The 24,697-nt window shown below is 39.8% G+C and overlaps 1 protein-coding gene across 2 annotated transcripts in view; it reads right to left on the bottom strand.

Moving 5' to 3' along the window:
* The window catches only part of LOC126194825 (sister chromatid cohesion protein PDS5 homolog B-B), a 204,540-nt gene that overhangs the window by 109,302 nt on the left and 70,541 nt on the right, over nt 1-24,697 (bottom strand). For both annotated transcript variants that reach the window (XM_049933153.1, XM_049933154.1), the window contains exons 11-12: nt 22,896-23,009; nt 12,223-12,327 (exon numbers count right to left, since the gene is read on the bottom strand). In XM_049933153.1, coding sequence (XP_049789110.1) covers nt 12,223-12,327; nt 22,896-23,009 — 219 coding nt within the window. The remainder of the gene's footprint in view (nt 1-12,222; nt 12,328-22,895; nt 23,010-24,697) is intronic.

The raw sequence follows: 24,697 nt of genomic DNA, 5'->3' as shown, positions 1-24,697 counted from the left end.
GAAAATTGGCGTTCTACGGATCGGAGTGTGGAAGGTCAGATCCCTTAATCGGGCAGGTAGATTAGAAAATCTAAAAAGGGAAATGGATAGGTTAAGTTAGATATAGTGGGAATTAGTGAAGTTCGGTGGCAGGAGGAACAAGACTTTTGGTCAGGTGAATACAGGGTTATAAATACAAAATCAAATAGGGGTAATGCAGGAGTAGGTTTAATAATGAATAAAAAAATAGGAGTGCGGGTTAGCTACTACAAACAGCATAGTGAATGCATTATTGTGGCCAAGATAGACACAAATTCCATGCCTACTACAGTAGTACAAGTTTATATGCCAGCTAGCTCTGCAGATGATGAAGAAATTGATGAAATGTATGACGAGATAAAAGAAATTATTCAGGTAGTGAAGGGAGACGAAAATTTAATAGTCATGGGTGACTGGAATTCGTCAGTAGGAAAAGGGAGAGAAGGAAACATAGTAGGTGAATATGGATTGGGGGGAAGAAATGAAAGAGGAAGCCGCCTTGTAGAATTTTGCACAGAGCATAACTTAATCATAGCTAACACTTGGTTCAAGAATCATAAAAGAAGGTTGTATACCTGGAAGAATCCTGGAGATACTAAACGGTATCAGATAGATTATATAATGGTAAGACAGAGATTTAGGAACCAGGTTTTAAATTGTAAGACATTTCCAGGGGCAGATGTGGATTCTGACCACAATCTATTGGTTATGCACTGCAGATTGAAACTGAAGAAACTGCAAAAAGGTGGGAATTTAAGGACATGGGACCTGGATAAACTGAAAGAACCAAGGGTTGTAGAGAGTTTCAGGGAGAGCATAAGGGAACAATTGAAAGGAATGGGGGAAAGAAATACAGTAGAAGAAGAATGGGTAGCTCTGAGGGATGAAGTAGTGAAGGCAGCAGAGGATCAAGTAGGTAAAAAGACGAGGGCTAATAGAAATCCTTGGGTAACAGAAGAAATATTGAATTTAATTGATGAAAGGAGAAAATATAAAAATGCAGTAAATGAAGCAGGCAAAAAGGAATACAAACGTCTCAAAAATGAGATCGACAGGAAGTGCAAAATGGCTAAGCAGGGATGGCTAGAGGACAAATGTAAGGATGTAGAGGCTTGTCTCACTAGGGGTAAGATAGATACTGCCTACAGGAAAATTAAACAGATCTTTGGAGAGAAGAGAACCACTTGTATGAATATCAAGAGCTCAGATGGCAACCCAGTTCTAAGCAAAGAAGGGAAGGCAGAAAGATGGAAGGAGTATATAGAGGGTTTATACAAGGGCAATGTACTTGAGGACAATATTATGGAAATGGAAGAGGATGTAGATGAAGATGAAATGGGAGATAAGATACTGCGTGAAGAGTTTGACAGAACACTGAAAGACCTGAGTTGAAACAAGGCCCCGGGAGTAGACAACATTCCATTAGAACTACTGATGGCCTTGGGAGAGCCAGTCATGACAAAACTCTACCGTCTGGTGAGCAAGATGTATGAGACAGGCGAAATACCCACAGACTTCAAGAAGAATATAATAATTCCAATCCCACAGAAAGCAGGTGTTGACAGATGTGAAAATTACCGAAGTATCAGTTTAAGAAGCCACGCTGCAAAATACTAATGCAAAATTCTTTACAGACGAATGGAAAAACTGGTAGAAGCGGAACTCGGGGAACATCAGTTTGGATTCCGTAGAAATGTTGGAACACGTGAGGCAATAATAACCTTACGACTTATCTTAGAAGAAAGATTAAGAAAACGCAAACCTACATTTCTAGCATTTGTAGACTTAGAGAAAGCTTTTGACAACGTTAACTGGAATACTCTCTTTCAAATTCTGAAGGTGGCAGGGGTAAAATACAAGGAGCGAAAGGCTATTTACAATTTGTACAGAAACCAGATGGCAGTTATAAGAGTCGAGGTGCATGAAAGGGAAGCAGTGGTTGGGAAAGGAGTGAGACAGGGTTGTAGCCTCTCCCCGATGTTATTCGATCTGTATATTGAGCAAGCAGTAAAGGAAACAAAAGAAAAATTCGGAGTAGGTATTAAAATTCATGGAGAAGAAGTAAAAACTTTGAGGTTCGCCGATGACATTGTAATTCTGTCAGAGACAGCAAAGGACTTGGAAGAGCAGTTGAACGGAATGGACAGTGTCTTGAAAGGAGGATATAAGATGAACATCAACAAAAGCAAAACGAGGATAATGGAATGTAGTCAAATTAAATCGGGTGATGCTGAGGGGATTAGATTAGGAAATGAGACACTTAAAGTAGTAAAGGAGTTTTGCTATTTAGGGAGTAAAATAACTGATGATGGCCGAAGTAGAGAGGATATAAAATGTAGACTGGCAATGGCAAGGAAATCGTTTCTGAAGAAAAGAAATTTGTTAACATCGGGTATAGATTTAAGTGTCAGGAAGTCGTTTCTGAAAGTATTTGTATGGAGTGTAGGCATGTATGGAAGTGAAACATGGACGATAACCAGTTTGGACAAGAAGAGAATAGAATCTTTCGAAATGTGGTGCTACAGAAGAATGCTGAAGATAAGGTGAGTAGATCACGTAACTAATGAGGAGGTATTGAATAGGATTGGGGAGAAGAGAAGTTTGTGGCACAACTTGACTAGAAGAAGGGATCGGTTGGTAGGACATGTTTTGAGGCATCAAGGGATCACAAATTTAGCATTGGAGGGCAGCGTGGAGGGTAAAAATCGTAGAGGGAGACCAAGAGATCAATACACTAAGCAGATTCAGAAGGATGTATGTTGCAGTAGGTATTGGGAGATGAAGAAGCTTGCACAGGATAGAGTAGCATGGAGAGCTGCATCAAACCAGTCTCAGGACTGAAGACCACAACAACAACAACATGTCATAACCTATCCTGAAACTTCTCACACAGGAAGATTATACCAAGGGAAATGCCCTGTCAAAATTGTAGCTGCTAAGGCACACTGGAACTATTAAAACAAGAAAAAAATAATGTTACAGTGCTCAGTTCTGTAACACAAAGAACCACTTATAATAGTAGTTTGTACAGCCCTTCCTGCCTAGTACACAATCCCTTGAATACGTATTTACCCTGTAAAACAGTCCTCTATGCGGACAATACAACTTTTATCAATTCAGGACAGACTCTTGAATCTGTACGAGAAAAAAATAATATAATATTTGAAAAATCGGTTCATTGGTTTAGTACAAACTCCCTATACATAAATGAAGCAAAAAATGAGGAAATATTCTTTAATTTGAAGGTATCAAACAAAGAAAATAAGTCTGTTAAACTGTTAGGAATGATGATTGACCAGAAACTTAGCTGGGATAAACATATCACATATGTCTGTTCTAAACTTGCACGTGCTATGTTCCTTCTTTATAAGCTTAGGAAAAATGTCAGCCAAAACTTACTGCTGCATTCATATTTTGCTTATATCCACCCCCATCTTTCATACGGTATTCTGCTCTGGGGAAATTCTCCCATTTCAGTATCAATTTTCAGATGGAAAAAAAAAAAAAAAAAAAAGAAAGAAAGAAAGAAAGAAAGAAAGAAAGAAAGCTCTTCAATGTATAGTGGGTTTATCTCCTAGGGATACAAGCAGGGAACATTTCAAAAAACTTAACATCATGACAGTTCCTTGTTCGTACATCTATTATTGCTTATTACATGTAAAAGAAAGCATAGCTCAATATACCTTTAGGTCATCTGTCCACACCCATAATACAAGACAAAACCACACAATTGATCTGCCATACTCTAGACTGTCCAAGATACATAATAGTTAAATGAATATAATAGAGGGAAACATTCCACGTGGGAAAAATATACCTAAAAACAAAGATGATGTGACTTACTGAACGAAATTGCTGGCAGGTCGATAGACACACAAACAAACACACGAAATTCAAGCTTTCACAACAAACGGTTGCTTCATCAGGAAAGAGGGAAGGGGAGGGAAAGACGAAAGGATGTAGGTTTTAAGGGAGAGGGTAAGGAGTATTCCAATCCCGGGAGCGGAAAGACTTACCTTAGGGGAAAAAAAGGACAGGTATACATTCACACACACTCACATATCCATCTGCACATACACAGACACAGGCAGACATTTGTAAAGGCAAAGAGTTTGGGCAGAGATGTCAGTCGAGCTGGAAGTACAGAGGCAAAGATGTTGTTGAAAGACAGGTGAGGTATGAGCGGCGGCAAATTGAAATTAGCGGAGGTTGAGGCCTGGCGGATAACGAGAAGAGAGGATATACTGAAGGGCAAGTTCCCATCTCCGGAGTTCTGACAAGTTGGTGGAGGTGGGAAGTATCCAGATAACCCGGACGGTGTAACACTGTGCCAAGATGTGCTGGTCGTGCACCAAGGCATGTTTAGCCACAGGGTGATCCTCATTACCAACAAACACTGTCTGCCTGTGTCCATTCATGCAAATGGACAGTTTGTTGCTGGTCATTCCCACACAGAATGCGTCACAGTGTAGGCAGGTCAGTTGGTAGATCACGTGGGTGCTTTCACACGTGGCTCTGCCTTTGATCGTGTACACCTTCTGGGTTACGGGACTGGAGTAGTTGGTGGTGGGAGGGTGCATGGGACAGGTTTTACACTGGGGGCAGTTACAAGGGTAGGAGCCAGAGGGTAGGGAAGGTGGTTTGGGGATGTCATAGGGATGAACTAAGAGGTTACGAAGGTTAGGTGGATGGCGGAAAGACACTCTTGGTGGAGTGGGGAGGATTTATTGAAGGATGGACCCCATTTCAGGGCAGGATTTGAGGAAGTCCTATCCCTGCTGGAGAGCCACATTCAGAGTCTGATCCAGTCCCAGAAAGTATCCTGTCACAAGTGGGGCACTTTTGTGGTTCTTCTGTGGGAGGTTCTGGGTTTGAGGGGATGAGGAAGTGGCTCTGGTTATTTGCTTCTGTACCAGGTCGGGAGGGTAGTTGTGGATGTGAAAGCTGTTTTCAGGTTGTTGGTGTAATGGTTCAGGGATTCCGGACTGGAGCAGATTCATTTGCCACGAAGACCTAGGCTGTAGGGTAGGGACCGTTTGATGTGGAATGGGTGGTAGCTGTCATAATGGAGGTACTGTTGCTTGTTGGTGGGTTTGATGTGGACGGACGTGTGAATCTGGCCATTGGACAGGTGGAGGTCACCATCAAGGAAAGTGGCATGGGATTTGGAGTAGGACCAGGTTAATCTGATGGAACCAAAGGAGTTGAGGTTGGAGAGGAAATTCTGGAGTTCTTCTTCACTGTGAGTCCAGATCATGAAGATGTCATCAATAAATCTGTACAAAACTTTGGGTTGGCAGGCCTGGGTAACCAAGAAGGCTTCCTCTAAGCGACCCATGAATAGGTTGGCGTACAAGGGGCCATCCTGGTACCCATGGCTGATCCCTTTAATTGTTGGTATGTCTGGCCTTCAAAAGTGAAGAAGTTGTGGGTCAGGATGAAGCTGGCTAAGGTAATGAGGAAAGAGGTTTTTGGTAAGGTGGCAGGTGATCGGCGTGAAAGGAAGTGCTCCATCGCAGCGAGGCCCTGGATGTGCGGAATATTTGTGTATAAGGAAGTGGCATCAATGGTTACAAGGATGGTTTCCGGGGGTAACAGACTGGGTAGGGATTCCAGGCGTTCGAGAAAGTGGTTGGTGTCTTTGATGAAGGATGGGAGACTGCATGTAATGGGCTGAAGGTACGTAGGCAGAGATACGTTATGTGGGGGCTTGGTAGCCAGCTACAATGGGACGGCCGGGATGATTGGGTTTGTGAATTTTAGGAAGAAGCTAGAAGGTAGGGGTGCGGGGTGTTGGTGGGGTCAGGAGGTTGATGGAGTCAAGTGAAAGGTTTTGTAGGGGGCCTAAGGTTCTGGGGATTCCTTGAAGCTCCGCCTGGACATCAGGAATGGGATTACCTTGGCAAACTTTGTATGTAGTGTTGTCTGAAAGCTGACGCAGTCCCTCAGCCACATACTCCCGACGATCAAGTACCACGGTCGTGGAACCCTTGTCCGCCGGAAGAATGACGATGGATCGGTCAGCCTTCGGATCACGGATAGCCTGGGCTTCAGCAGTGGTGATGTTGGGAGTAGGATTAAGGCTTTTTAAGAAGGATTGAGAGGCAAGACTGGAAGTCAGAAATTCCTGGAAAGTTTGGAGAGGGTGATTTTGAGGAAGAGGAGGTGGGTCCTGCTGTGACGGAGGACGGAACTGTTACAGGCGGGGTTCAATTTGGATAGTGTCTTGGGGAGTTGGACCATTAGGAGTAGGATTAGGTTCATTTTTCTTCGTGGCAAAGTGATATTTCCAGCAGAGAGTACGGGTTGTAGGACAGTAAATCTTTGACAAGGGCTGTTTGGTTGAATCTGGGAGTGGGGCTGTTACCCCCCGGAAACCATCCTTGTAACCATTGATGCCACTTCCTTATACACAAATATTCCGCACGTCCAGGGCCTCGCTGCGATGGAGCACTTCCTTTCACGCCGATCACCTGCCACCCTACCAAAAACCCCTTTCCTCATTACCTTAGCCAGCTTCATCTTGACCCACAACTTCTTCACTTTTGAAGACCAGACATACCAACAATTAAAGGGAACAGCCATGGGTACCAGGATGGCCCCTTGTACGCCAACCTATTCATGGGTCGCTTAGAGGAAGCCATCTTGGTTACCCAGGCCTGCCAACCCTAAGTTTGGTACAGATTTATTGATGACATCTTCATGATCTGGACTCACAATGAAGAAGAACTCCAGAATTTCCTCTCCAACCTCAACTCCTTTGGTTCCATCAGATTAACCTGGTCCTACTCCAAATCCCATGCCACTTTCCTTGATGATGACCTCCACCTGTCCAATGGCCAGCTTCACACGTCCATCCACATCAAACCCACCAACAAGCAACAGTACCTCCATTATGACAGCTGCCACCCATTCCACATCAAGCAGCCCCTTCCCTACAGCCTAGGTCTTCGTGGCAAATGAATCTGCTCCAGTCCGGAATCCCTGAACCATTACACCAACAACCTGAAAACAGCTTTCGCATCCCGCAACTACCCTCCTGACCTGGTACAGAAGAAAATAACCAGAGCCACTTCCTCATCTCCTCAAACCCAGAACCTCCCACAGAAGAACCACAAAAGTGCCCCACTTGTGACAGGATACTTTCTGGGACTGGATCAGACTCTGAATGTGGCTCTCCAGCAGGGATACGACTTCCTCAAATCTTGCCCTGAAATGAGATCCATCCTTCATGAAATCCTCCCCACTCCACCAAGAGTGTCTTTCCGCCGTCCACCTAACCTTCGTAACCTCTTAGTTCATCCCTATGAAATCCCCAAACCACCTCCCCTACCCTCTGGCTCCTACCCTTGTAACTGCCCACGGTGTAAAATCTGTCCCATGCACCCTCCCACCACCACCTACTCCAGTCCTGTAACCCGGAAAGTGACACGATCAAAGGCAGAGCCACGTGTGAAAGCACCCACATGATTTACCAACTGATCTGCCTACACTGTGAACCTTTCTATGTGGGAATGACCAGCAACAAACTGTCCATTCGCATGAATGGACACAGGCAGACAGTGTTTGTTGGTAATGAGGATCACCCTGTGGCTAAACATGCCTTGGTGCACGGCCAGCATATCTTGGCACAGTGTTACACCGTCCGGGTTATCTGGATACTTCCCACCAACACCAACTTGTCAGAACTCCGGAGATGGGAACTTGCCCTTCAGTATATCCTCTCTTCTCGTTATCCGCCAGGCCTCAATCTCCTCTAATTTCAATTTGCCGCCGCTCATACCTCACCTGTCTTTCAACAACATCTTTGCCTCTGTACTTCCGCCTCGACTGACATCTCTGCCCAAACTCTTTGCCTTTACAAATGTCTGCTTGTGTCTGTGTATGTGCGGATCGATGGGTGTGTGTGTGTGTGTGTGTGTGTGTGTGTGTGTGTGTGTGTGTGTGTGTGTACGCGCGTGCGCTCGAGTGTATACCTGTCCTTTTTTTCCCCCTAAGGTAAGTCTTTCCGCTCCCGGATTGGAATGACTCCTTACCCTCTCCCTTAAAACCCGCATCCTTTCGTCTTTCCCTCTCCTTCCCTCTTGCCTTATGAAGCAACCGTTTGTTGCGAAAGCTTGAATTTGGTGTGTATGTTGGTGTGTGTCTATCGACCTGCCAGCAATTTCGTTCAGTAAGTCACATCATCTTTGTTTTTAGATATACATAATAGTTATAAATATGTAGGCCTCGAACTGTTTAATATGCTCCCTAAAATTGTACAAACAGTATCTAAAAATAAATTTAAGACAACATTGGGTCAATGGCTCAAAGGTAAAGCATTTTACTCAGTTGATGAATATAAAGATTGTAATATGGCAGATTTGCTGTTTTAACATAGAGAAAGGTACCTCTGCCTGTAGTAGGACCTAAATTTGGAAAAATAATATCTAACATATAGCCATAATAGACCTACTTCGAGTGCTCTATATTTGTATCAATATCTTAGGATGATGACACAGTGTTATCAACATGTATATGATAATGTCATCAACATGAATACTCCCCGCTTAATATAAATTTGTATAATGTTTTCTTTTTTATTGTACTACACTAACATTCATATGATTTATATATACATTGTTATGAGAATATAACCACCTTTATACTGTAATTGAGCTTATAGACAAAGCCCATTGTATAAGAAAATACTGAATGGCTAATAAATATTCTTATTCTTACGCAGACACAGCCATGATGAGAAAGTATAGCACTGCATAGCACAGAGTTCAAGGTGCACACATGTGAATTTGAAGCACTTGAACATACCAAAAATGTATCACATCTTAATTTTTTGAATAATGTGTAGTTCATATTGACAGTTAAACTGTTGCAGGTGTAACTGTTACACAACTGCCTGGCAGAGGAAACAAAATCAAAGCAGTGTATTATGTTACATTACAGATGACTTCAAGACTTTAATTTGTTGATACGAAATATTTTATAAAAAATTTTGTAGCATAGTTCTTATGGTAATTTTTGAATAATTTATATTTTACTAACAATGAAACAGTTCCTTGTTTATTCTCTCTAGTCATCACAAAAATGTGAAGGGTTTACTGGATGATGAAAATAAACATTTTCCTTTGGTAAGTCACACCTGATACCAAAAAAAATTTGGCATATACAGGCACTTTACAGTAATTACTAGTTTTATTTAGACAGAATTGAGACAGAGTAAGAAATGATCATGGCTGTTGCTCTAGATATTTTGCAATGTACCAGACATACTTTGTCACATTTGTAAACTGTGTTAATGCAAACTGACAATGCACAAATGACTGAAGTTAACAATACTGTTATGATGATAAACCTGGCATGATAAAGAACTACTGGAAATTAGACTGTCTGGCAATTTTCTGAATAATGCTTTACACTGTCAAAAAATTTCTTTATTGGCGGCTGAATCAAACTATTAGTTCCAGGTGGAATCCAAATTATATTAACAGTCTTTTCATCCTTCTCAAAGACAGAGGTGTCATTATGTCTAGGCCAAAGGTCCAACAAAATCACTAAATTATTCACAGTGATTGGTAATAAGACATTTCGGATGTAGTATTGAAAATTACTCTCTCCCATTTTTCCAGATTTTGCTATGTCAAAAATAAGATTTTTGGAACCAAACAGTCATTTTTTTTTAATTTTGGCCCTAATTTGCTTTAAGGTTCTTGAAGACAGATACAAAGCTGTGTGCATATTTCGCACTGGGTGTAAATCTTTCTTCCATTTAGATAAGTTACATTCAGATTTTACGAAACATAACCTGCTTTGCAGACAGATTAACTTCAAGTATTTGGTCCTCCTTCATTTAATCAAAAGATTTCCAGCCTTTTCTTTGTCACTGGAAGCTATTACTCTCCATGTTTTCTTTAGGTTAGGAAGGTATTGTATTTTTGCTCTGGACTTCAATCAACAATCATTGTTCGAACCACAATACAGGAAATTGTCAGAGTTATTTCTTCTTTCTTCTAATGAAATGTCGATTTCATTCAAATTAATGTCCAAGAAACTATCTGATGAATAATACATATGTAAGTCTTCAGGAGAAGTAGGTGATTTCAACTGCATACCACATTCTTCTTGTTCTATCTTTGTAAGGTTGAAAAATAAAAACAGTAATTGGCTATCAGGTTCCTGTGGAACTCCAGAATCTGCACAGAGACAGATGCTATTAGAAAGTATATAAAAACTTGGTTTACCTCCTCTCTTAACACTTTGTGATACCACAAAGGCAGCTGCTAATTATTATGGATACTCAATGAGTTACAAATTTGAGCAAGTAATAACTGTGAACAACTGTGTCAGTGAAATTATGAACGGAAACTGACATTTGCTTTACAAATTATGATTGTGTTGTGCTTTGTTAACTGTTTACCGATGTGCCGTCAGTCAAGGATATGTACCAGACATGTTGCGCATGCATCCAATCAGCCTATCATGGAGTGGAATAACCTTTATACTTGCAGTGTGTCTTAGCAGCTAAAACTTCAACATTGTGTTTCTTTCAGTATATTCTTAATACATAAAAAAAATGTAAGGGCAGGTTTTGATATGCTGGACTGGACCATTCCCTTGTAAGAGGGTCATACAGAGGTCTGTCCCTACACTCTCTCACAGGCAGCACAACACTTTCTCCCACCTTGATCCTGCTATCCCTCTTCCTTACAACCCCCAACCCCCCCAGCCACCATTCCCAATGCACTCTCTCACAGGCAGCACAACACTTATGTCAGACACAGCTACAGTCTGTAGTCTGCAGTCAGGCCACAGTGGCAGGAGTGTGTGTTTCTATTTCCGATGAAGGCATCTTAGCCGAAAACTTAATGTGCGGTCTGCGACTCAATGCCTGCTCTATGTGGTGAGTAGCAATCTGTCCTTTTAGTATTGTTGTTATTCCACTCTCGACTTTCCACTGCTTGATTTAGTCTCTTATAATTTACTGTCTTTATTTTTTTCATTACTGTATACACCTGTGATGTTTGAAGTTCTATCACTACAGCATATTTGTCATAGATTTGGGATATTTCTGTCATAAAGTCACATTTTTTCGGAGAACACTGTAACAACTTTTGCACTGGCACTGTATACGAATTTCAACAATCCTTATGAAAACAAGAGGGTGTTTGTATTTCTAATTTACGGTCCCTGAATATGGCTTGTATCACTACCCATGTTTTATATATTCCAGTTTTCTGTGCCCAGAATTAATTTATACAATGTTCTTAGTCAAAGATGCCTTGTAAAAACATAGCTTACAGATTTAACTGGTTGTATAATTAGAAAGTCAGTAAAGCAGTTTCTGGTAAGATTTTTATTTCTTCTCTAAAAACATCTGCCTCAAGAAGTCATACAACCTAAACATTTTTAAATAGTCCACTAACCAACACCAAATGCTTAAGCGTATTACTCGGACTTCTCCATTTCTAAATTCTTAAACCAATATAAAATTGCCATACACAAGTATTTTCTTTTTAGTTGGACTCACTTGTGTAGTGTGGTGGACAGCATCAAGTCACACTTCCATCATCCAAAGAGCAAGTCTATCAATTCAGCTTTGCTAATTCATGAGTGAGTATTTTAAATGATAGTTTAAGAGTGGACAACTCATTTCAGGAGCTCACGTATTGAAGTCTCTGGCTTATTTATTGTTTATATTATCTTTTGGCAATCTCTACCTGAATGTGACTACTATCCACACTATCAGCTGTATCAATGTTCTCAATTTTTAATCTGTCCATGCACAAATTCTTTAGTATGTACAGGACCACAGCTGCTGAACATGCAGAAACTGATTATTGTTATTGCATTTTACTTGTCAGGAAATTGGATAAAAAGAGAGTTGTCCTATTTGTGTCCGACAATCAAAAGGCTTAAAACATATATTTGTATTATCTAGTAACAGACATACATTTACCAATTATGGATATGTGGTCATTTCTGGTAGCCTCTGTCATTAGATACTTTTCCATCACAGGCCCAACTATTCCTGCATATATCATAGGACACGGGACAACCTGGCCACAAACAATTGTAACATTCCAACAGTTGAATAAGATCCATTTGATTCCTTTCCTGACACTTCAATCTTAACTGCCTCTTTTTCTCAACTATCAAATGATTGATATTTTAGACAACTACAAAAACTAATTAAATGCAATTACTCACCACAAGTAGTTTAAGGCCCCTCTCACCAGCTGTATTAGGGTGTAGACCCATTTCTTCAATCATATTTCCACCCTTCAGGCAGTCTTCAATATAACCAACCAATACCTACAAATATCAACACAAACAACTTTCCTGTATATTTTAGTAAGAATTACATCTTGAAATAAGAAAGCAGATTTACAGAAGTAGGCAATAAGGTATTATAATATGAATTTTGTACAGAGTGTGTGCAGTGACAAGACAATGAATTGCTAGCAGTGCACAGGGTAGTGTTGATCCCAACATTTACTTCATATTCTTTGCTGTTTCTTGGCAGAAGTCTGTATATCAATATAGTATAGCAAGAAATTACTTGGAAAAACAATGATATGTAGAAACCGCTAATTCTGAAATACATTAGTCGATTAAAAGTTTCTTGTAATCTCGAACTTTCCTAACCATTTTAAGACATTTAGAAATCTCTCTTCCTTTCTATTTTCAATCATGTGTCACCTATGAAGAAATTAGATTGCAGGTCAATATTGAGTTTTTCTTAAATTTACTGAAGTCTGAGTGACCAAGTGAGGTAAAGAAATTGTTAAAGCACTGGGCATGCATTTGGAATGAACAGAATTCAAATCTCTGTCCAGACAGAGTTTATCCTTCAGCTCTAATTACCTCATTACCGGAGGAAAATTTAAATCCTCCTTCCACCCATACTGTGCCAGGAAATGAATCTGGAATGATGGAGTCATTAAAAATAAGGCTCCACAAAATTTTTCTGTTTCGGAAAGTGAAGTTCAAGTAAGATGAAGTGGACAAAATAGTAACAGATTCCATGTAATGAATATGTATGCTCAAAATTAATGTCGTTTTAAAATACGTGTGTATACCCTGCACCTGAGGGATGTTATGAAAATAATTTCTTGTCATTCTATCCTACTATACTGGTACAAATAAGCACACTAAAACAATTGTAGGATGGATGTGTTACTCCCAATGTTAGAAAAGAACCTATGCTTACTGTGAAGACTGTTATCAGGATGACACATGCCATTTCATGATCAAATTTCTCACAGAGAAAGAAGAAAGACAGAACACTAAACAGCACTAAAAATTGTTTTCTGTTTTTCTTTTCTTCCATGTTGCAAAATTTAAAAAAAACGGATCTATAAGTTATTGATGGTGGACTTCTAGTATGTCACCTGTTACATAACAAAGTACAAACCTCAACAATATTATGAGGCAGACTGCTATTCACCGTAAAAATGAAATGCTGACTTGCAAACAGGCAAAATGAAAAATTGTGCGCGCGCACACACGCACGCGCACACGCACACGCACACACACACACACACACACACACACACACACACACACACACACAAAACCGAGTATACCTCATGCACACATGATTGCTATATCTGGCAGCTCCAGAGTTTTTATGAACTGCACAGATGGGAGTAATTCTTAGAACGCATCCTCCACTCACGAAATTATCCCGGGCTCCACCTATGGCAACTTACTGTCCTCGTACCCTCCACCCAACAGTTTCCACCCCATCTGTTCTATCACCTCGTTCCACTTCACATACCCTCACCCTCATTAAGTGCCTCTTTCTCCCCACACACCTACTGATCTTTTCCCCTTCTCTGTTCCTCTCCTTTTCCACTTCCCATTCCTCCTCTCACTCCATCCCCCGCAGCCTCCCAGTGCTGTGCCTGGCAGTACTGTCCTGCTGCCATCTAGCCCCAGCATGCACTGCCAGTATTTTTTTTTTTGGCACTTTCTATTACGGTCTTCTGCCCCCCCACCCCCACCCCTCCAAACCCCACCCGTACCCTGCTATGTCTCCCCCTTTCCCACCCAATCCTGATTGCTGCTCTTGTTCACCTTGAGAGTAGCATTCTGATCACAGCAGCACATGTACGCATGAGGTGTACCTCCCCGTGTGGCTGTGTGTGTTTTCTCAATATGTAATAGTCTTTTCATTATGTCTGTCTGCAACTCAATGTGTCATCTCTACAGTGAGTTGCTCTCTCACTGTGAGTTGCAATCTATCCGTTTCATAATATTGCTGATATTCCAAACTGGACTTTCCATTGCTTGACAGTACAAGCCTCTCTGTCGCTGCATAACTAATGCAATCTACAATCATTTGAACTTGCTTTATGTATTCAACATCTATATCTCCCTTTACAATGTATACAATAAATGTTTTCCTCCAATACCAAACTGACAATTCCTTGATTCTTCACGATGTGTCCGTCAACCGATCCCTTCTTCCAGTACCACATTTCAAAAGCTTCTATCCTCTTCATGTCTAAATTGTTTATCATCCACATTTCAATTCCATATAAGGCCATCACCCAACTATCACCTTTAGGTAAGACTTCTAATCGCTTTCACTTATAGTAGATGTTCCATATTTCTCTTTCTCAGAAATGATTTTCTTGCAATTGCCATTCTGCATTTTATATCCTATCTACTTTGAACATAATTAGTTATTCTGCTAATCAAATAGAAAAACTCATCGGGCACTTTTTAGTGTTTCATTTTCTAATACGATTCCCTCAGCATCACCTGATTTAATTCTACTACATTCCATTATCTTGTTTTCCTTTAGTTTATACCCATCTCGTAACTTCTGTTGAAGACACTACCCATTTTGTTGAGCAGTTCTTCCACATCTTTGGCTGTCCAGTGTCATCAGCAAACCTCAACATGTTTATTTCTTCTCCCTGAACTCTAATCCTCTCTCCAAATTTTTCTCTGGTTTCGTTTGCTGCTTGTTAAATGTATGGATTGAAATAACATTGAGCATAGGCTACAACCCCATCTCATTCCTTTCTCAACCACTTCCTCCTTTTCAAGTCCTTTGGCACTTTTAACTGAAGTCTGGTTTCTGTCCAAGTTGTAGATAACATTTCATTCTCTGTATTTTATCCATGGTATCTTCAGAATGTCAAAGAGTGTATTCTGACCAACATTATCGAAAGCTTTCTCTATGTCTGTAATGCTACAAACATAGGTTTGCATTTCTGTAACCTATCTTCTGAAGATAAGTCATATGGTCAATATTCCCTCGTGTGTTTCTAAACTTCTCCAAACCCCAAACTACTCTCCCAATGATCAAATTATACCAGTTTTTAAATTCTTCTGCAAATAATTTACTTCAGATTATGTAACCTTGGCTTAATAGATTGGCAGCTGACTAATATTCACATCTCTCAGCAGCCTCCTTCTTTGGAATTGAAATTGTCACTTTCTTCTTGAAGTCTGAGAGTATTTCGACTGTCTCATATGCTTTACAAACCACAAGGAATAGTTTTGTCAGCACGGGTTCTCCTAAGGATTTTGATAATTCAGAGAGAATGTTGTCTATGCTAGGGGCCTTGTTTCAACTTCTTTCAGTGATGTGTCAATTCTTCTCACAGTATCATATTCCCAACTTATCTTGGAATTACTTCCTCTTCCCTTCCTATATTGCCTTCAACTTGATTTCACTTGTACATCTCATCTCACATTTCTCCCACATTTCAGCTTTTCCTTCTTTAACTATACTAGCTGGCCATCTGAGAACTTGATATTTAGACAGCTGTTTGTCTTTTCTTCAAATTTTTCTTATACGCCGCCTCTATCATTCCCCTAGTCATGCACACTTCTACAGGCTTGTGTTTCTTCTCCAGCCATTTCTCCTGGCAATGCTCCATTTTCTATTAATCACATTCTTTGGACATCTGTATTCTTTTTTGCCTGCTTCATTCCATGCATTATAACATGTTCTTCTTTTTCAATTAAATTCAATATATTCTTTGTATCCAAGGATAGCTGATCAAGTGAACCAAAAACTTCAAAGTGATTGGTGATGGACAATTAGTGATCTGGCTAATGAATTCCAAAATAAATTTGGTTTTGTAAAGGGTCTCACTTGAGCAAAACACTATTTTTAAGGGTGTTTTGATCAAGACAGTCCCTCTTTAAAAACAAATCTATTTGTAAACACAAACAGACAAAAAGGCTTCAACCTCAAGATGAATTCCAAAATGCTGCTATAAAACTCAGTTTACAGGGCTGTCACTAAACAGCTTTGATATCACATACTGTGTGCAAGGTGGACTTCAAAAATGCTCACTGATCAGCACAAAGAGCAAAGAATGCATAGTGCATGACATTTTTTGGAGCATTATAGACAAGATGAAGATCGTTTGTTTTCCCACATTGTAACGGATGACAAGCATGGATATCGTACACCAACACAGAATTGAAACAACAGTCGATACAGTGGTGCCATTCAATTCACCCAAACCAAAAAAGCTTAAGCAATCTCTGCTCCCAAATAGAAAAATGATGGCTACTGTTTACAGAAAGGGAATCCTTTTGATTGATTTCCTGTATTGTGGGTCAACAATTACAGACAACATATACATTGAAACACTAACCAAACTGAGATGTGCGATCCAAAATCGATGCTAGAGGAGGAAACTACCGTCTGGCTAATCCTCCTTCACGACAACACATGCCCTCACACTGCTGCAGAAACCACGTCTTTTGTTGGAAACTTTTTAAGCACCCTCTGTATACGCCTGGCCTCACACCAAGTGGCTATTTCCTCTTCTTACATTTGAAAAAATGGAACTGGGTGCATAATGATTTCAAACTCAAGACTGGCGTTACCAATTGGTTCAATTCTCAGGTGACAGACTTCTCTGAAGAGGGGTAAAAGAGGCTGGTCCAGTTTCACGAAAAGTGTATAGATATGAATGGTGATTATGTGTAAAAGCAGAGAACGGAATGTAGTACAATATTACGGTCAATAAAAACATTTCTTCATGAGTTTATTTCTTATGACCAAGCAGACCTTAGGTTTGGAATATGCTACATATTTCAGCCTGCAAAGCTATCCATTCATCTTCTATTGTATTCCTTCCCATTCCTGTCAAACATTGCCTTAGGCTCCCTCCGAAATTATTGACATTTGGCTCCAATTTATTCAGGCCCATAACCTTAATTTCCCACCTTCTTCCCAATTTCATCAGTTTTAATCTGCAGGTCATAACCAATAAACTGTGCTCAGAGTCCCCATCTGCCCCCATGGACTTGCAATACGGCGGCTGAACTCCCCCGAATGGGGCCTCCTGGCCAACAATGCCATACGATCATTTCATTTCAACGTTTTACAGTTTAAAATCTGGTTCCGAACTCTATGTCATACCATTATAAATCAATCTGAAACCTTTCAATGTCTCCACAACCCTTCCACAACCTTCTTTCATGATTGTTAAACCAATTGTTAGCAATGAACAAATTAAGCTCAGTGCAAACTTCTACCATGTGACTTTCTCTTTTATTTCTTGCCAACCAGTCCATGTTCTCTATTATTTTTCCTTCTCTTCTTTTACCTATTATAAAATTCCAGTCCCCCATTACAATTAAATTTTCATCTCCCTTGAGCAGTTCAATAACTTCTTTTACCCTGGCATATATACTTTCAATCTCTTAAAACTTCTAATACTGCAGGAGGTGTTGGCTTGATGTCTTTCTAGGCTGTGGTAATGTGTTCACAATGCTCTCTGTGTAGTAGTTTACCCATATTCTTGTCATCTTATTTATTATCAGACTTGCTTCGAGTTATCCCTATTTTAATTTTTGTTTATAATCCTGTATTCATCAGAACAGAAGTTCCATTCTTTCTGCTAACATTCCACACTGCAACAAGTAGAATGACTGCTTAGTTTAATAGCAGAATTTATTCCACTGCTTAGGGTAGTATCAACCTACAACTATTTCTCCTTTAATAGTCATATGTATAAACAGCAGTATGGATGGATGATGACATCCCCCTGTGTAGTCCCTGCCTGGAGACCCCAACGAAGTATATGCCCTCCAGAACATTTTACCCAAGAGGATACCATCATGATTTAACCAAATAGTAGAGCTGCATGCCCTCTGGAAAAATAATGGCTGTAATTTCTCATTGCTTTCAACCTTTTGTAGTACCTGCATAGGAAGGCCCTTCTGGCTAATGTTAAAAGGCCAGATAAGTCAATAATCCAGACTTTTGTCCCAGGAACTACTGAAATCACTGCTGCCTCTCTTCAGGAACTGTATATTTGTCTGGTCTCTGCACAGATACCCCTCCATTTTGACTGCAGCTACAGCAAGGACATCCTTTCGTGGTACATGAATGTGTTTGTAAATGAGGAGCTGGTACAGTTTAGTGATGTCACAGAATAGAATTTCGTATCCCATACACTGTGGAGCATGAAAGGAAGACTCTGCGAAGGAGAATTATTGCCTTAGGGAGAGCAATGTGGCCAATGAGATGCAACATTGGTTTTATGTCAACAGCAGAATTTAGGAGGTGCCATATTGGATTAAGTCATATGGAGTTGTAATCTGTATTTGGCAGTTTTTATACAGGAACATTCATGCTAGGGGTGTAAGACTTTTAAAAGCACACTGAGGATCTCTCAAAAATGCTTCACTTTTAGTACAATTTGTAATTGTAAAATAATGAGAAACTATGATTTTATAGATTAAGGGTTCGCATATTTGATGCTTTTTGTGTTATAACTTGCACACTATGAAAGTATGCTGTTTCAGCACTATAGTGTATTTATTATTTATTGTTAAATATCAAGTAATGTTGTCTATGGTTGCAGTTCTTAGACATGTATAACATGTAACTTGGACACCAGTGTTGTTGTAAAAATGTAGTTGACAGAGCCATGAAATCTGAAGGGAAAGTTAGCAGGCTCATGTCTTGTTATCTGGACTTTTTTTTTTTTATCGCCTTATGTTTTCCAAAAGACTCAGGGACTGTCTTATTAATTTCATAGAAGTATATTCTGCAATACCCAGTGTTATTCATAGAAAACTAGCGAATCCAGCAATGCTTTGCAATTGTTAAATATGTATGGGAATTGGAGGTATGTCCTAATTTCCCTCTCCTTCAGCCCCTTCTGTCCATCTCCTCCTCCTCCTCCTCCTCCTCCTCCCCCCCCCCCCCAATCTCCATCCATTATCTTCCCTCCACTCCCCACTCCCTGCTCATCTCTTATCCCACACTCACTCTATCCATTTCTTCCTCCTCAATCTCTCTGTCCATATCCTCCTTCCCGTTCTTTACATTCATCCCCCCCCCCCTACTCTGTCCATCTCCTCCCTCCCCTCGCTGATCTTATTTATTGTTATTACAAATGGAACCTTGATTGGGAACAAAAGTCAAAATGAATGGGTAAATGGTTGGAACCTTTGGTATATGGGGTATGAGAGAGACCTATTGAGCTGCTGGAGCTGCGAAGATATTAGCTTTAATGACAACATTTCACATGGTTTTAATTTTGGAACATGTAGAATTGTAAAGTTATCCATTAACACAACTTTCCTGTTTTCTGTTAAAAATGACTGCAAAATGAAAGGAAAACTGCATATTTTCACAGCACGGTTTAACATATTGTTTCTTGCAGGCAGTCCAACAGAAAGTGTTTATTGTATAACGTATCTATATTTCCAGTGGTTTAGGCTGTGTGTTATCTGTCAGTCAGTCAAGAAGGGATTCATACAACTGAATCTTTCCTTGAACTGAAACAAAACAATGTCAGTAAAATCATGAATTTATTGAACTTAAATAAATCAGAAGTCACTGTGCTTAAGCTCCAACCAAGCAAGTCAAACTCGACTGAATCCATTTCTCCAGAGTCATAACGGATCATGCCTGATAATTTAGTATTCGATTTTCCTGCAAATGCTGTCTATACTCTTCGTCAGTCTCACTGAGTCAATGATCATGTAGCTGACTTGCATTGTGTGTACACCACTGATATTTTGACACCTCACTGGCGCCATTTTTTTCATGGAAATAAACCACGAACTGAAATTATTTGAATGTTTGCAACACGCCCCAATATGATCATCACTGACAACATGTTTGGCCACCTGCTATGTCAATGTTCAAAATTCTTGTGTGTGTAAATTCCAACTGAGTTATTCAAACTCGATTGTATCTGTTGTTCCGGAGTCATAACGGATCGTGTTCCAAACACTGTGTATGCTCTTCATTAGCCCCATTGAATAGGCGGTCATGTATTGGCCTGCACTGCATGCACACCAACCGGTATTTCGATGCCTCACTGGTGGCAGTTTTTGACATCAATTCAATCTTTGCAGCACACCAAAGATATGATCACCACCAATAAAACATTGAAGTATCGCTTCCAGTTGTATTCTTCTTCGCAAAGTATAAATATTCAAATGGAACTTTTTGTTGTTATGAAAGCATGTGACAGCAGAACTGTCAAACTCAACACGAATTTTCTTTGGTATGACAACATATGACAGCATAACTGTAAAAATGACCACAATTCTTTCACTGAGATTTTCATATAATTTCTTTCACTGAGATTTTCATATAATATAATCAAAATTGACGACTTTCCCGATTTTCCAAAAAAAATTTTCCAACAAACTTCGTCCTGACAATTACGGAAAAAAAAGAAAAGGAAAAAAAAATGCCCAATCGGTCGAGGCGTTCTCAAGTGATGATCTTTTACACATTCAGCAACTGATTTTTACTTATAAAGATAAGAGTGCTCTCTACCTGAGAGTGTGCTTGATTTCACTAATATCCCAGGAAAAATGAACTAATAAATAACAGTACTGGGAGATTCCCTTCTTCAAGAATTGCTAACAGGGTTAAAGCAGCTATTCAACATGTGTCCATTTTTGTAGAGAAACTGTGTGATAAATGCACCAGACGCAGCCCACGATTGCTACTGGAGACTGCTGCAGTCGCAAATCATGAGGAACTTGTTCTGTGAGATATGAGGTGTGTTCAAAAAGTAAGACGACTTTATATTTTTATGAGAACATACTTTATTCATCAGTATTCATGTTGTCCCCTACAAAGCAATCCCCCTCAAATACAATACACTTTTGCCAACACTTCTTCCACTCCTCAAAGCACTTATCATAAGCACTTTTTGATACAAAAAGTATTTTATTTCCTCAATCGTTGAAAATCTTCATCCTTTCATAGGTCTCTTCTGATTTGTGAACAGGGAAAAGACGCAGGGGACCAAATCCAGTAAATATGGTGGCCGAGGCATGATTGTCGTGTTGTTTTTGGCCAAAAATCTCTCACAAGCAATTATGAATGAGCAGGTGCCTTGCAGTGATACAAAAGCCACAAATTTTTTTTTCCACAATCCCAGACTTTTTGTGTATTGCCTTTCGGAAACAGCCCATAACATCAAGGTATTACTCCTTAGCTACTGACCGTACAAACCTTGAGGCAAAAATTCATGATGCGCTACACCAAAATATTTGGGAGGGGAGGTGGGGGGGGGAGTTAGCAAAATTTTGACATTTGATCGAACTTGGTGTGCTTTTTTTAGTCTTGGCTCTCCAGGATGCTTCCATTGGGATGATTGGGATTTTGTTTCAATGTCATAACCGTAAACCCATGTTTCATCACCAGTTGTGACCCTTTTGAGCAATCAGGATCATCACTGATGTCATTCAAGAGCTCCTACGCAATGCCATTGTGACAGTTCTTCTGATCAAAATTGAGAAGTTTTGGAACACACTTCACCGACACACGTCTCATGCCCAAAACACCCAAAAAATTTGCAGGATATGAGCTGAGCGATATGGCAACATCCTTAGCAACTTCTCTTACAGTAATTCAACAATTTTCTTCACTGCTTCAATGTTATCATCTGTTGTTGATGTGCTGGGGCATCCAGAGCGAGGCTTGACATTGGCATCTTCTTGGCCATCTTGGAAGAGCTTGCACCATTTGTAAACTACTTTTTTCTTTTTTTTCTTTTTTTTTTTAATACATAGAGCAGACTCACAGTATGCCACTGTCAACAGTTCAAGTGTTTTAGAGCACTTGATTCCATTTTTCACATAAGATTTGATGCAAATTCTTTGCTCCATTTTTTATAATAACCGAAAATCGCTGGGCACACTAAAACATGTCCAACCTTTCTATCTGTGAGAAACAAACGAAATATGCTGTACTCTTGAAACTGTGAATATATGTTCAGGACATCTGTACCAACATAACGAAAAAAAAAGATCAATAACTGAATGTATGCTGCATGCGCAATTTGAAAAGTCACCTTATTTACTGAATAGCCCTTGTATAGCAAGTCGTTTCAGAGCACACAGCAACATCTACAGATACCAAGTCTAGTGTGCTTTGCAATGAAAAACACTTCCCTTGTGAGGATGGCATAAGGCTATCTGTATCAAAGAAGATGAGGTGCACAAGTAATCCATTTTGGCAGGTCCACAGTTTATGAGAGCGGGGATGTGAAAACAGACTGTAATAAACTCAGCAAAAGATAAAGCAATAGGCGCATATAATTGGTTGGTTTGGATCTAGGTCAATAACTTAGTTCATTGGCAAGTGATTTAAAATGTGTGTGTGTGTGTGTGTGTGTGTGTGTGTGTGTGTGTGTGTGTGAGAGAGAGAGAGAGAGAGAGAGAGAGAGAGAGAGAGAGAGAGAGAGACCCAAAAATGAATTGTAGGTGAATAGCTGCCTCTCCTAATTTTCTATTTGCAATCTACATAAGTCACATAAGCACACATCTATTCTAATTAGCTTCCAAAACAGAAAATTCTGTCTTAATAATAATTAGTTCCATACACAATGAACATTTATTCAGTTCTGTATGAATACCTTAATTGATTGGTGATCGACCATTACGGACGATATCCTCTCCAGTAACATCTTCACAGTATTATAATACAGATTTGTCATCACAGGTTGCCCAAGCTTCTTAAGAATCAAGCTCTGTAAAACAAGAAATGAAAGGACTCTAAAAATAACACCTACAAAAAAACATCATTTCATCTGAAAGTTATTAGAATCTCAACTATAAATAAATGTAGTTTTTTTTTCTTTTTTAGTGTAAAAACAGAAAAATATCAATACCTTTTCAAAAATACGCTAAATTATTGCCCTTCTCTCAAAGTTATACAACTGAAAGAGCTGAAAGAAATGTTCACAGTTCCACTCTACAATAAACACAAATGCTTAATAGATGGTTATATGGTCACTTGACTCACAATTAACTATGTAATCTCTTTCTAAAGTTCTTTTGTTACAGATAATGACAGAAATGTTATGGGTAAATGAAGAACACACTGTGGTGACAAAAGTCATGGGATAGCAATATGCATAGATACAGATGGTAGTAGCACCGTGTAAATAACATACAAAAAGGCAGTGTATTGGCGGAGCTGTCATTTGTGCTCAGGTGACTCAATGTTTCCGATGTGATTATGGCTGCATTACAGAATTAACAGACTTCGAATGTGGGATGGTAATTGGAGCTAGAACTGTGGGATTTTCCATTTTGGAAATCATTACGAAATTCAATATTTCAAGATCAACTGGTTCAAGAGCGTGCCGAGAACACCAAATCTTAGGCAGTCTCTCAATATGGACAATATAGTGCACTTAACGTCTGAGATCAGCAGTGTTTGCATACAGTTGTCAGTGCTAACTGACAAGCAATACTGTGTGAAATACTCACAGAAACTAATGTGGGACGTACTACAAATGTATCCATTAGGACAGTGCGTCGAAATCTGGCATTAATGGGCTATGGCAGCAGACGATCAATGAGAGTGCCTTTGCTAACAGCACAATATCGCCATTAGCGCATCTCCTGGACTCGTGGTCATTTCGGTTGGCCCCAAACAATTGGAAAACTGTGGCCTGGTCAGATGATCTTGATTTCAGTTAGTAAGAGATGGTTCTAGAGTCTGAGTGTGGTGCAGACCCCATGAAGCCATGGACTCAAGTTGTCAACAAGGCACTGTGTAAGCTGGTGGTGACCCCATAATGGGGTGAGTTGTGTTTGCATGGAATGGCCTGGGTCCTCTTGTTCAACTGAACCAATCATTGAATAGAAATGGTTATGTTCGGCTACTCAGAGATCATTTGCAGCCATTCATGGACTTCATTTTCCCAAACAAACACTAAATTTTTATGAATGACAATGGCCAGACACATTAAAGGGCCACAACTGTTGGCATTTGGTTTGGAGAACATTCTAGACCATTCGAGTGAATGATTTGGCCACCCATCAAACATTTATGTGGCATGATTGAAATGTCAGCTTGTGTAAAAAACATGCACTGGCAACACTTTCATAATTATGGATGGCTGTGCAGGCAGCGTGACTCGGTATTTCTGCAGGGGGTTTCCAACAGCTAGTTGAGTCCATGTCACATCACTTTGCTGCATTACAATGGGCAAAAGGGTATCAGACAATATTAGGAGGTATTTCACGACTTTTGTCACCTCATGTACATACCACATACCAAATGATCACTTACATTGACTCTGGGTATTAATATTTTTGTTTTCAGTGCTTTAACTGACAGGAAACGGATGCCAGTGAGACAGAGATTATCTGCTCATTTACTACAAAGGCAGTGCAGTAAGCAGGCAACTACAAACAATTCACACAC

The sequence above is a fragment of the Schistocerca nitens genome, chromosome 7 (genome assembly GCF_023898315.1).
Source record: "Schistocerca nitens isolate TAMUIC-IGC-003100 chromosome 7, iqSchNite1.1, whole genome shotgun sequence".
NCBI lineage: Eukaryota > Metazoa > Arthropoda > Insecta > Orthoptera > Acrididae > Schistocerca > Schistocerca nitens.
Note: the sequence above shows the minus strand (reverse complement) of the source record. Positions and strands in the feature narration are given on the sequence as shown.